Genomic DNA, 14,744 nt, shown 5'->3' with positions numbered 1-14,744 from the left:
GCTCCCTGGAGGTGGTAGAGCTGGACTGAAGGCTGTTGAATGCAGTTGTTGCTCTGCACACTTTTGAACATCAAATCTGTAAAGGTTGTTGAAAATGTTCATAATCGTGGGACTTTAGTTATTTCTGATGGAATTTAATGGGGCTCCATCATTTTTTCTTCCAGCTGATTTTGAAAAATTACTTTTTACTTTATTCCATTGGTTAATGTAAATCATGAATATAACAATGGTATATTATCTGTTCCAAATATGAGAAAAAGAAAGGAAATTTGTGTGAGGGAAGAGAAGACCTAGGAAAGGGAACATTTGATAGTATAGATGTTTTCTAGTGCCTTAAATTTAATTAAAATCAGCTGTATGTTGTAAAATATATTTACTTTCAGTACGAATCTCTCTGGAATAATAGTATAATATAATATATTACACTCAGAATCTCTAATCTGTAAGGGCTGCTAAGATGTTTTCATTAAATCTACTTTATAAAACAAGACTCTTCTGGAAGATTAAATACAGAAATATATGCAAACCAGAAGATTTCACGTGGAAAAGTAGCATTTGCTATGGGAGCTGAGTTGACGTATGAACCAGAACCACCTGATCTTTCAGAAGAAAGTTTTACTTGCCTCAGCATGATTGAGAGCAACTCCATTCCCCTGTCAAAAGTCCCAGTAGTGATCTCTTCATATGAACAAACAATTGGTAAGTTTATAATCCATTCTATTTCGTACATTGAATTATCGTGTGATCTGATAAGAAATTTGAACACATGTGCTTGCAGAAATGTATTATTTTAAATAGTTCAGAGAGAGGAAAACAGTGAGGAGCTGGTGTTTCAGTGGACTGCTGTTGGAGTTCTAGTAGACACAAAGAAATAACCTTGCTTTCCTTTTTTCTCTCTGATGAGAGAGAAATTGAATAGCTATTGCTAAGATTAATCTAACAGTAGTTAATAGACAGAGAGAATAGGCTTCCCAGCAAAATCACTACAAACTGTATGTAGTTCTAGTGGTATGCAAAATATTGCCAGTTCAACCAGTTTTAAAATTCTAAGAAACAGTTACTTACAGTGTAAAGCACTGAATTCACGCATTGTGGAATTGTTTCAGGAATACAAAACTGTTTCAAGCTTAAAAAAGCTTCTGCAATTATTGAAACAATACCGTTTTATTTCAAGAGGAGATGTAGGAGATAATAGGCTGAGCCTGAGGGATGGGTCAAATACATCATCAGTCATGAATCCTTTCGTGCCCATAACAGATCTAAGTCCAGCCTAACTTGAATTTCTTTTTATTCTTAACTCCTGCTAATTTCCTTTGACTATAAGTACGTATTTTCACGACCAAAAGCCGCACCGGATTTTAAGCCGCAGTATCAATTAACGTTAATTTTTCAAACTTTTTCCATATATAAAGCGCACCGGGTTATAAGCTGCACGTTTCCCGATGCTTCTGGACATCTGTTGCAGTCACGAGGAGCGGAGAAGAGTGCGAAGGTTCTTGGCGCTCCAGGAAGCCGTGAAAGCAGCTGGGAGAGGCGCACGGCTTGGTTTATCCTCCCTGGACGTCACAGCAGCAGCCCCAAGTGCACCGATCTCTGTGTTTTTCGCATCGGGGCATGCTGCAAGAGAGAGTGAGTGAAGACCTTTCCGGATTGCTGGTGGTGGAGGTGCGGGCCCGTCGGCCTGTGCTCAGCAAAAAAAGTCCGGGGGAGTCCTTTGCGCTGGCTGGAAAAGGTCTTCACTCTTCACTCATTCCCTCTTGCAGCACACCCCGATGCGAAAAACACTGAGATCGGTGAGTTTGGGGCTGCTACTGCGACATCCAGGGAGGATAAACCAAACCGCGCGCCTCTCCCGCTTCCCGGAGTGCCAAGAACCTTCGCGCTCTTCTCCACACTCTCCTCGGCTCCTCACGACTGCAATAGACATCCAGAAGCGGGAGGGGCTATCGAGCTGGAAATCCAATCCCCATTAGCCCCAAAAGTCGCTTCTGGACATCTATTGCAATCCCGAGGAGAACGCGGAGAAGACCGCGAAGGTTAGGGTTACTGGGCAACGTGGGGGTGGGGGAGGCTGGAGCAGTTTCGTTCTGAATGGAGGGAGAGGAAAAAAGTTGGGATTCTCCCTGCTGCAGCCTTTAAATGGCAGAGAGAAGCCGAACTCTTTCCCCTCCATTCACAGAGAAGCTGCGGCTCCCTTTATGCCCCTCTGGCTGGCCCCCTCCCTCCCGGGGGGGGGGGTGTCAAAGTACCTGAAAGGGGCATGCAGGCTGCTATAGCTCCACTGAGAAGACATTTCTGAGAAGAGAAAGGGCTCTGGTCAGGCTGCACCCAAGCTGATGGAGTGCTCGCAACCGCCCGCCTATCGCCAGGGAGACAGCCAGTGCAGGTGAGCCGCGCGATTGCTCCGATCGCAAGGGCGCTTCACCAGCTCGGGTGCAGCCAGACCAGAGAACTTTCGGTGGTGCACCGATTCCAGCAGCTGCGTTTTTCCTTGAAATTTGCTGTCCCGGCAACCCAAAGTGGACATTCTCCCAGCGGCGTCTCAGACACTCCCACCCTTAACCAGGACGAAGTGAGGATTGCTGGGCGCAGTTTGGTGCCTCCCGGCTAAGGAGGGAGGGAGAGACCCAAGGGACGTGTGCGTGCCTGCTCGCGGTCATTCGCTTGCGAGTTTCAAGTTTGAGCGTAAAATCGGGAGGGAGAGATTTTCGATCTTTTTCCATATATAAAGCTCACCGGGTTATAAGCCGCACTGCCGGTTTTGGATCAAATTTTAGGATTTTCAGTGCGGCTTATAGTTGTGAAAATACGGTAGTTTGTATTCTTGTAGAGAGAGTATGCTTACAATAAATCTTTGTACGCATTTGAACTTCCTGGATCTCCTGATTTCTCTGATGCTGACATTAATCTGAATTTAGGTCTCTTGTGGGCACAAAAGGACTCATGACTGATGATGCTTTTGACTCCCTCCCTCCGGCTCAGTGTCATTTCCTACAATAATTTTTTTTTCATATTGTACACTATTTTTGCATTTTGAATGCAAAAATAATTGGCTTTAAAATAGTTTGTAACCTGGTATTACAGAAATGTCAAGAAATTAAAAAAAAGAAAAAGAAAAGAAAAATGCTAACGCAGATTTTTAATAGTACCCAGACTCAAATACATTGATTTGGAAGTATGATGAGCCCTAACTCCAATCTCATTTTGGGGAGCCTTGAAGACCACTTTATTTCAACAGGCCTTTGACCCATAGGGTGATTGTGGCAAATGTTAGTTTATTATTGTTTTACTTGTGGGTGGAGTGTTAAAAATGTATTTTAGAAATGTGTTTTGTACTACCATGAGCTTTCTAATTGGATAGTATACTAAAATGGTAGACTAATTAATATAGAAAAACACAGCAATTTATTTTAAACCAGTCGTGTTAAATTTCTTTCTCTAAATATATTTACTATTAAATATTCAAAATTTCAAAATTTATGAAAAACAGAAACTCTTCAAAGAAACAATCAGCATGGTCTCATAGTCCAGGCTTTTCATGAACTTGGAAATCTGCACTTTTTCACAGGAAGCAAAAGGTATTAGCATTCTTACATTTTCTATATCAATCTACACCTTGTAAAATTAATAAAATGTATAAGCATTGTAGAGAAATCAATGGGGCATACAAAGTCACAATTTTCATTAGAATTATAACAATAGGTTTCATTCTTCGAAATTCCTCTTTGCCTTTTCTTCCATTCTGTTTTGTTCATTCCTTTGAAGGAGTGAAATTAATAAAATAAAATAAAATAAAATTACTACTAATTTCTTACTCTCCTTATTTGATTTTTGTCAATTCTCAATTATCCCGGTCATGATTGTCCCAAAAGGCGACCTTAGTTTTTGTTAAAAAATCTTTTGCTTCTCATCCATTTGTGAAGTGGTTATTTTGTTTCTCCAATGCACAGTTCTGCATATGTCTCACTGATTGTATTGCATATATCACAGTTTGTTTCTTGTTTTATCTTTGGGTGGACAAGCTTCTGCTTTAGTGTATTCATGGGTTTAAAGTGTGCATGCATGTTATATTGGTTGAAAATCCTCCCTGAGATTTTCAGATATTTCTGCAATTTATGGAATGACAACTTTGCTTCATTTGTTGTTTTCCTCATTGTCTATTATGGAGGAGCTCCTGCTGGATATTTTTCTGGGCCTAGTTGGGATAGCCACAAGTTCTGAGGGCTTTCTTTGTGTATTTTAGTTCTTCTTTTCCTTTTTTTCTGGCAGGCAAACCTCCAGCCTGGTGGTAGAGTTCTGATCACTCCTATTTTGTGCTCCAGTGCGTGATGAGAATCAAAATAGTCAAAATACTGATCTCTGTGTGGGAATATTCTATATATTTTAATGTTGAGACTTCTGCCTCCCTTAAAATGTATTTCACAGTCCAAGAAAGTCAGACTATTTTCCTCAACATTTTCCAGTACTTGAACCCAGAGTTGATGGTGAAGGCTTCCCTTTCCTGTGCTTTAATCTTAATCCAAGTATCTTCCACATACATATACCATGAATGGATAGAATTCCTGTAAAAGAGTTTAAGGGTTTGGTATCTACCTTTTCTATGTAGAAATTAGCCACAATGGACCACACAAATGACCCCATAATGTAGTCATGCTTTTATCTGTAGAAATTCAGCATGGCACATATGTAGTCTGTGATGAGATTACTTCTAACAACTAATGTGCTGTCTTGTAGCAGTTGTTTCTTCATTACTATGACAGCTTCGATTGTTGGAATGAAGGTGAAGAGTGAAGTCACATCATAAGAAACTATAGTCTCATCCACACCGAGTTTTAGTTTCCAACCTTGTTGACAAGGTCCTGTGTGTCATTGATATGATGGGTAGTGTTGGTTATGAGAGAAGCTAATAAAGTGATTAGATGATTCGAAAAAATGTAGGTGATCGAGTTGATGTCGCTGACAATTGGTCTGAGTGGCGTTCCCTCTTTGTGGATTTGGGGGAGTCCATGTATGCATGGAGTGGCTTCCCCAGGGTAAAAGGAAGTAGTATTGTGGCTTGTTAATGGCCTGGTCCTTCAGTAGAAATTGATGACCTTTTTACAAAAATAACTGCTTGATTACAATTGGTGGCCAAGTGCCCTATGATCATGTGATGATAATTTGCAGTCTTCTCTGCCAGTTTCCAAAGAAAGTCAGTAGGAAAGCTGGCAGGGAAAGTTGCAAATTGTTACAGCCTGCTAAATGATATCTCCTTCCCTCCATGCATGGAGTGAGATGACTTGCACCATCAGCTTGCTGCTCCAGTTTGCCACTGCCAACTCACCTCTTTCAACTTGCTGCAGGACAAATCCACATGGACAACTCACCGTGGGACAACTTACTGCGAGGACAACTTGCCACAAGTGGCTAGAGGGAGAGGCAGGTGGGTGATCGAGTAGGTGGGAAGAGTGCAGAGCGCGTAGATGCAGATGGTGAGGAGTAGTGATGGCTGGGGGCTTATCCCACTACTGCCACCATATTGGACTCAGAGTTGCTGCTGCTGTCTTGCCAGGCTCCACACCTGGCATGCCAGCAGAAACAGCAGCTATGTACCCAATGTGGTAGCGGCAGCAGCAATGGCTTCATGCACAGCACGGTGGCAGCATCACCAGCAGCTCCATGCTTGATGTGGTGGCAGCATCAGTAGCTGTGATTCTACACCTGACATGATAGCAGCATCAACAGTGGTATCTTCACACTTGGCACAGTGGTGGTATCAGCTGTAGGTCTGTGTAAAAACAAGAGGTATGAAGATGGAAAAAAACCCACTGATTTCCCTGATATGCTCTGTGCTCTGTCCACTCGCCTACCTGCCCACCTCACCTGCAGTGAGTTGTCCCCACAGTGGTTGGCTGTGTGGAGTTGTGCAGCAATTTCATGGCGGTGAGTTGTCAGAGGCAAATTGGCGGTGGCAAGCTGGTGGCAGTGAGCTAGCCATGGCAAGCTGGTGGCAGCAAGTTATCCTAGACTCGTGATAGTGAACCTATGGAATGTGTGCCACAGGTGGCACGCAGAGCAATTTCTGAGGGCAGGCGAGACATTGCCCTGTCAGCTCCAGTGCGCATGCGTGCGCTGGCCAGCTGATTTTCAGTCTTTTTTGGGGGCGGTTTTTCATGTTCAAGAGGCTTCCCTGAAGCCTCCAGAGGGTGAAAAACCGCCCAATGCAAAAAACGGAAGATCGGAAACAGACTTCCAGTTTGCCCGTTGGACTGTTTTTCGCTCTCCAGAGGCTTCAGGAAGCCTCTGGAAGGAGAAAAACAGTCCAATGGGCAACCTGGAAGTCCGTTCCCGAACTTCCAGTTTGCCTGTTGGGCTGTTTTTTGCCCTCCCCAGGCTACTAGAAAGCCTCTGGAGCCTGGGGAGGGTAAAAAATGGACCTACTGGGCTCACTGGAAATTGGAAAATGGCCTCTGAGGGACATACGGGAAGTCAGGGGAGGCCATTTTCACCCTTCCTGGCCTCCAAGAAACCGAGGTGAAAAACGTTTGCTATTACTGTCCTAGACTCCCATTCACGTGGGGTCAGGAACTGACATACTTCACTGAGCTGCAGAAATGAAGTTTGGATTTTTGGGATCCCTACTTAGTTTCTGCATCCAAGGACAGGAGTTCACCTCTCCTTCATTTGCAGAAGGGAACTCCTGCACTGCACTGGAGAAATGAAGCAGGGATCTTAAGATCCAAGCCTTGTTTCTACAGCTGTGCACAGGAATTCCCTTTCATGCACAGAAAGGAGCTTCCTGCCTTTCTTCAGTCGGTAGCTCTTTCGCTCTAATGACCCTCATGGTTGCTTAACCAACGCTACTGGAGAGCCAGGATCACAGCCCTTGAGTGAAGCAGTCATGTGGGCATCACATTTAACAATAACTTCACTCATCACTGAGATTCCAGGCCACAATTTTACAACAATATAAAGGACTATGTGTACTTTATTTGCTTTCTATCATTTTCTAATTCATTGCATTTAACTATAGACATATGCAAAATAAAATATTATCTTTTTACCTTCCATTTGAATATCAGTAATGTAAGTTCTAATGTATCTCAGAATTGCTTTCAAATGCTGGTGTCAGGGCCTTGATGCAGCTCTCAAAATGGATAATGCACTTCATCAGTGGCAAGAATTAGATGACTCATCAGAGAAAACTATTGGTAACTTGTCAAAAACATCTCAAGTTTACTCTGAGAAATTTATTTCTCGGGCTGGAATTTGGGGTTGCCTACAAGGAGCCAATTTAGCAGCTAAAATAGCTCAGTGAGTATTTTTTCCTATTTGCTAATCTACAATTCATTTTTTTTACTTAATGATTTAATTTCATAGAAATTCAGACCAATGATTCATACATATTATGTTTATTATGAACACAGGGCTTTCTCTGTTCCAACTAAAAAAGTTATCTTATAATCCTACTTCATGTTATATTCCTATTGTATCTTTGCATTGTTACATGATTTTATACAAATACGTGGTAGGCAGAATAACAAAAAAAAATTACATGTTAAATTAACATCTTGGATTTCCATTACAAAGAAATATAGTAAGTTTGGAACTATAAATAATAAATTTGGAACTATAACTGGTAAATTGAAACAGACTTCGGATATAGCTGAAGTCCTTAGAACCATTAAATAAAATAAATGTGATAAACATATAGTTCTCGCTTACATGCTGACCATTCAAAATTATTTAAAAAGGTAAAGGAGTCCCTGCAGAATTTACTTGGTTAGTCATTGCCACTATAAGGGCATTTCATTTCATTTCCATTTTTCTCCAATTTGCAGTTGTTACATGTTGCAATTACCGTTGCAGTAAGTTGCAATCCCTTAGCAATTCTGTACATTGTATTCAGATATCTTAATTAATAGAAATTACTGTGCATTCAGAAAGTATTCAGACCCCCTTCACTTTTGTCAATTCTGTTTTGCTATGGTCTGATTCTACAGTTGTTGAAATTCATTTTTTTCTCATTAATCTACATTCAGTTCCCCATAATGACAAAGTGAACACAGAATTTTAGAAATGTCTGTAAATTTGTTAAAAAGAAAAAAAACTGAAATACCACATTGGCATAAATATTCAGACCCTTCATGCAGTACTTCATGCACCTTTGGCAGCAATTACGGCACTGTAAATGAAACCAACATACTGACCAATTTTATACATCAATGTCTGATGGAATGTGTGACAAAAATATCTTTATTTGAAAGCTCAAAAATTTATTTTGGTATTGTAAATCAGGCCCAAACTTCACTGCTTAACTATATTGCTTGCTTTTTGCATTTAGGCATTCATTACAGTATAATATTAAGCTAAGAATCAAAACCTGCATTTTATCTGCTATCCTCTTCAAGGTAATTAATATATGTATTAATATTAGACATTATATAGTAATCTGTAGATAAACTTTTGTTATTGAATTGTAAATAGAAAATTATGCTGTGATATAGTGAATGTGTATGCATATAGATGATTGGTGTTTTTATTGTAAGCCCACATAATTTGTTTGTTTGTTTGTTTACTTACTTATTTATATATTATGGAAAAGTTGGAGAGTATTTTGATATCAAATAACATTAATTTGTAATCATTATGGAGCTATATTAGAGATAAATTGGTTATCATAATTCTTATGCACATATGTCTTAAGAAATATGCTTTCATTTATACATGCAAAATCAAGAGACAAGCCAGTTGAAGGAAACAGCCAGTAGTACCTTATTAGAGAAGAAATAGCAGTTAGACTTAGACTTATATACCGCTCCAAAGGGCTTTCAGCCCTCTCTAAGCGGTTTACAGAGTCAGCATATCGCCCCCAACAATCTGGGTCCTCATTTTACCCACCTCGGAAGGATGGAAGGCTGAGTCAACCCTGAGCCGGTGAGATTTGAACCGCTGAACTGCTGAACTAGTAGTCAGCTGAAGTGGCCTGCAGTACTGCACTCTACCCACTGCGCCACCTCGGCTCTAGAAAGCAGAAAGAAATGTAGAATGCTTTATAATTCCACCAACATTAGTATTTTCAAAACAAATAATGCAGAATACTTGCTCAGTATTTTGCTTTATAGTGCAGTATATACTTTTCAGTCCATTGCAAGATTGGTGTGGTGTGGGGGTGGTGTGAGTGGCAGACAAATGCACTTTGCAAAACACTTCTTTCAAATGATTTGAAGCCCCCTAGTAGAAATTTAATATATTTTTAAAACTAAATAGTTGTTTTAACTGATTACTGTTTAAAAACTTATTTATCTCATATTTAGTTAATAAAAAGAGTTTATAATTGGAAAGTAAAGCAATCTTGCAAAGTGCCTTGGTCCTGTTTATTGTAGGCTGAGTATTATATTTGGTTTCATCTTAGGAGTTTGAAACATTAGAAATTAATTAAATGTGCTTATACCTGTATGGAGCTTGAATGTTGTTATTATTCTGTGTTTCAGTCTTTGTTTAGAGCCTCACTACCACATCCTAAAGCTGATTGTGACTTTGCACAATACGAAACAGACATATTAATTCCTGGCATTGATTTATTTGTTGATTACTATAGAGCTGATATTGCAACAGTTATTGCAAATCTCACATTTGTTCTGCATGAATTGCATTGCAGAAGGCAAAATCTAATAGTAAGTATTATAATGGATATAGTAATTATTTATACTTGTTAGAGGTATAATTTATAATATTAATTAACATGTTTTTTTCACTCTTAACTATATGGGACCAGTCAATACATACAGTTATGCATATTTTATATAACTGATCCTACAGTTGCTTGCTTAGAACAAGGACACTTGTTAAATACATTTACAAATAAAGTTGCATGTTTAAACATAAATCATACACTTCATAAAATTTGTCATATAAGAATACATTTTGTCTAATATGTTCTTAAACTGATTTTCCTACCCATTCCCCTATTTGTATATAGTCTCAGCAAATTGATCTATCTGAGTTGGGAGGCTAAGCAGGGTTAGACCTGTTTAGTTTTAGGGCAAAATACCAGAATTGTAAGCTACACTGGGACATTAAAAAGAGGAGGAGGAGGAGATGTGAAGATACTTCATGGAAATATTACTTCCTATTACTTAACTTAAAATTTACTAAATTAGCTTTCTAATTTTAGTTTTACTTTAATTCTAAAATAGTTTTGGCAGAGGTTTTTTTTTCCAGTTTTGACTTACAACAGATTAAATTTAAGGTTTGCTGCATATAAAGCATTTTTTCTTATCATCAAGCCACTGTACTGGAATTATTGCATTAAATATTATTTCAGTTGAGGTATCTTCTCTACATCTTTGAAAATTCTGATGAGCTTTGCACAGTAGCAAAATGCCTTGCTGAACAATCTGCACAGGTCCATTATTCATGTTTTGGATTGCATATTGTTTGAACTGTGCCACAAAGGGTGAAGAAAATTACATGTACATGTAAATAAATATTTATAGAGTTGTCCTATTTTTTTATTTTTTATTTTGCAGATTTTGCCATTGTTCACATTATATCAGTACTTTGTGTCAGAAATTTGCCGGAATGAAATTAAGTGTATTGAAGGAAGAATTTTAAAGGTAAATGTACCAAAAATTATTTTATTAAAAATAATTTCATGCAACTAGGTTATTCTGCCATTTCATGCGGCCCAAGTTCTGGGTCTTGGGCCGCAGAACAAGCCCAAATCATCATGCGTCCACCACTGTGCTTGACAGTTGGCACAAGATTTTTGTTGATATGCTATGTTTGGGTTTTGCTAAACCAAACTATGCATTATGGCCAAACATCTCCATTTTGGTCTTGTCTGTCCAAAGGATTGTTCCATAATGTTGTGATTTGCTCAGATTTAACTTTGCAAACCTAAGCCTGCTGCCATGTTCTTTTTAGAGAGAAGAGGCTTTCTCCTAGCAACCCTTCCAAATAAACCATACTTGTTCAATATTTTTCTAATTGTACTGTCATGAACTTTAACATTAATATGCTAACTGAGGCCTATAGAGTCTGAAATATAACTTTGGATTTTTTACAATTTTTCTGAGCATTGCATGGTCTTGATCTTGGAGTGAATTTGCTGGGATACTCATTCCTGGAAAAATTGACAGTTGGTTTCCCACTTGAGCAGGGGGGGTTGGACTAGAAGACCTCCAGGGTCCCTTCCAATTCTGTTATTCTATTTTATCTAGATGGTTTTTTATTGTTTTGTACAGACTAAATGGAAGGATTACGTTGCTTTGTTTATTTGTTGAATTTTAGTGTGTACCTTCTGCATGAATTTTCAGACTCTATTATTTTAGCTTGTTTGTGGAGTGTTGCTGGCAGATAACTAATATGGAATTGTACACTGTGCATTCGTGCATTAGTAAGAGAAAAGACTACAAGCGGATAGCCAGAAAAATATATTCTTTGCTATTGTTGCTGTTCATAAACTGTGCTGAATCTTTCCTGGGCTAGAACAGTTATTTATAGAAGTAAACTAGAAAAGATATGTTTTGCTGTTGATAAGCTGCTACTGGCTATGGCAAGAAAATATTTTCCTTTTATGTGCATACTCCTATATTATTTATTTTATAATACAGAAAATACATGAGTTTTGACAAAATTTATAGTGAAGTTCTAGGATATTGTCAGAGCTACAAGTTAGAACTAAAATTTGCACCTTGTTTTCAGAGTGGAACTCATCCATATAAAATATGAATAATCATCACATTTTAAATTGTAGGGGATTGCAGGGACTTATTTATAATGTGGTGCTGTTCTCCAGCAAACAGTTTTATGCCATTGCATAATGCATAACCAAACATGTACAATTTTGCTTTGAATGATAGTAATATGGAATAGCTTTTCACAGTTCTTTAATAACCTGAGAATAATAACATAGCATGATGATATCACTAGCATTAGCACTAAAACTTAGACTTATATACCGTTCCACAGTGCTTTATAGCACTCTCTGAACAGTTTACAAATGTCACCATATTGTCTCCAACCATCTGGATCCCCATTTTACTGAGCCCTGAAGGATGGAAGGCTCAGTTAATCTTCAGCTGGTTAGGATCAAATTCCTGGCTATGGGCAGAGTTAGCATGCAATACTGCATTCTAACCACTGTGCCACCATGGTTCATTGAAATACTTGTTACAATTTGTTTAATTCTATCATGATTTCTTTTGGAAATTATCTATGAGAAGAAACTGAACCACCAATAATTATTTTAAGACTAATTCCACAGCTAAGAAAATCAATTACACAGTATTATTGGCTCTCCATGCTCAGGGAAGTTTCTATAGTTTAAGAAATAGCTTCTAGTGTTGCAAACATACATATACAGTACATGAATGTTAATTAGTTATTATTTTTATTCTTAGATGAAAGTCCTTACAGATTTGGGATTTTTCTCTGATGCCTTTCATGAACTCTGTATTATTAATCGTGGTGATAAAATTCCTTGGAGATTGCCTTCCGTATACAAACGTACTATAAAAGTTTGGGTAAAGATATTTATTTTCTTTCCTTAGCCTAAAATCCAGAAAATAGACTCCCTTGCATTTAATTGCTGGAATAGTTTGCCTCTGGAGGGTTTATAGCACTTGGCTTATTTTTTATTTTTCATTTTTAATGAAATAAAAGATTGTTTTCTTCTCTTTCTGAGATCTTAAGCAACCTACTATTTACCATAAAATAATCATTTGAAAATTTAAAGCCCTCACATAGTAAAAAGAAACAATATAGCTACAGAAGGGTATATTTATTTATTTAATGAATTTGAACTGGTTAAAGCTATTTTTGTCAGTGTTATTACTTCAATTTTCCATTTTTCTTACTGTATAATTATATAGTAATTATCTTATATTATTATTCTTTACTAAATTTAGATCTGTCCATCTTTTGATTCATCACAAAGCCTCTTGACAAGTGGAAATATGCAGGTAAGAAAGTATTATAGCTTCAATGGACTGTGAGAATAGACTTGAGAGACAGAAAAAGGAGAAGCCAAAACAATATTCACACAGATATATTTCAGCCCATGAAAGGAATGAGAGGTGGAAAGAGTCTTAGAAGGACCCTTCCTAGGAAAGTAAAAGCAGAGGAAGGGAGAAGTGCTTTCAGACTTGCAGGTTTTTGTTACTCTAACTTACGATAAAGGTAATGTTAATACTCATAGTTTTGATTTCTTGTCTGAACCATTTTTAAAAGCTGAAATACCTAATTTACATGTTCTAAGAGGAGACCATATTCTTAGTCTGAGAATGTGATATAAATGCTAACCAGTTTGGATTTCCTCAAAATATAAGATCAGCTCTAATTTGCATCTAAATATCTAAATCTACTTCTTCCCCCATAGAATCTAGTCCTTCTCACAACTGAAGACCTTCCTCAAAACAGAAATGATATTTTCTGCAATGCTGCAGATTGACATCAGTAAAATAGAGATTAATGCTGAGAGTGACATTGTCGTTATCTTGTCCAAATAGAACTCATACTCATACTAATTCTCTCATATGTGTTTCATTTCATGCTACCACCAACTTGTAACTCAAAATCTCTCTATATAAATTGTAAAATAAGAAATGTTTCATTATTGCAGATGTATTTGAGATAACCCATGCATTATTTTACATGAATAATCTGTTATTTCACAAGAGGTATCTCACATGTTAGTGTTTTAAGCTAAAATGCAATTTCTGGCAGTTAAATAAGTTCAGTATAATTTCAGTTGAGAAATTGTATCTCCTTTTTAACAACTGCCTGTATACAATTAAATATCTAGAAATTTAATACATCATAAATAGTACCTACTGTTGATAGGCATATGTAAAATTGTTAAATAGTAATTTGGAACTATTTGAACAAGCACACATAAAATGTATTTATAACTTTCACATAATCCAAATGGGAAGTATAAATTGGACTCCCACAGAGCTACATGTGCCTACAGCTATTACAATTTTTATAAATTACTTAGAATATGGAATGGTTTACTCGTCAAATTGCAGATCATATCAGATAGGAAAATGGGGTAATACTGAAGAGACAAAAGCTACAATTCAAATTTACCTTGTCAGACTTGAATCCAACAGGATAATGTCCAGCTGTGTTAGATTTCACATCTGGGTAAGAGAAATCAAGTGCATAGCTATAAGATAGCTTAGTGCCATGATGGTGAACCTATGGCACACGTGCCACAAGAGGCATGCGGAGCCCTATTTGCCAGCACGGCAGCCTTCAGCTCAGCATGTGTGTGGCGGCCTGTTGATTTTCAGCCTTTTGGCTGGCCAGGGGAGACCATTTTCGCCTTCCCCAGTCTTTAGGAAAGCCTCCTGAGCCTAGAGAGGGTGAAAAACAGGCCTAATGAGCCAACCGGAAATTTGTTCCCAAACTTCCAGTTTGCCTGTTGGGCTGTTTTTCGCCCTCCTCAGGCTTCAGGAAAGCCTCCAGAGCCCAGAGAGGGCAAAAAACAGGCCCAACGAGGCAACTGGAAATTTGTTCCCAAATGTCCGGTTTGCCTTTTGGGCTGTTTTTCGTCCTCCCCAGGCTTTAGGAAAGCCTCTGGAGTATAGAGAGGGCAAAAAACAGGCCCAATGAGGCAACTGGAAATTTGTTCCCAAACTTCTGGTTTGCCCGTTGGGCCGTTTTCACCCTCCCCAGACTTCAGGAAAGCCTCCAGAGCTTAGAGAGGGCAAAAAACAGGCCCAATGAGCCAATTGGAAATTCATTCCCAAACT

The 14,744-nt window shown here is 38.3% G+C and overlaps 1 protein-coding gene across 4 annotated transcripts in view; it reads left to right on the top strand.

Moving 5' to 3' along the window:
- CFAP54 (cilia and flagella associated protein 54) overlaps nt 1–14,744 on the top strand; it is a 142,338-nt gene that overhangs the window by 82,782 nt on the left and 44,812 nt on the right. For all 4 annotated transcript variants that reach the window (XR_015697737.1, XM_087723328.1, XM_087723327.1 and 1 more), the window contains exons 43-50: nt 490–699; nt 3,491–3,578; nt 7,087–7,293; nt 8,324–8,390; nt 9,474–9,656; nt 10,512–10,598; nt 12,387–12,509; nt 12,894–12,947. Coding sequence is in view for 3 of the 4 variants with exons in the window: in XM_087723328.1 (XP_087579454.1) it covers nt 490–699; nt 3,491–3,578; nt 7,087–7,293; nt 8,324–8,390; nt 9,474–9,656; nt 10,512–10,598; nt 12,387–12,509; nt 12,894–12,947 (1,019 nt within the window). In the remaining variant the exon portion in view is untranslated. The remainder of the gene's footprint in view (nt 1–489; nt 700–3,490; nt 3,579–7,086; nt 7,294–8,323; nt 8,391–9,473; nt 9,657–10,511; nt 10,599–12,386; nt 12,510–12,893; nt 12,948–14,744) is intronic.

Source organism: Thamnophis sirtalis, unplaced genomic scaffold (assembly GCF_051295495.1).
Source record: "Thamnophis sirtalis isolate CommonGarterSnake01/CBP01778 unplaced genomic scaffold, rThaSir2_p1.2 scaffold_9, whole genome shotgun sequence".
NCBI classification, from domain to species: domain Eukaryota; kingdom Metazoa; phylum Chordata; class Lepidosauria; order Squamata; family Natricidae; genus Thamnophis; species Thamnophis sirtalis.
This window is presented reverse-complemented; position numbering and strand designations above follow the sequence as displayed.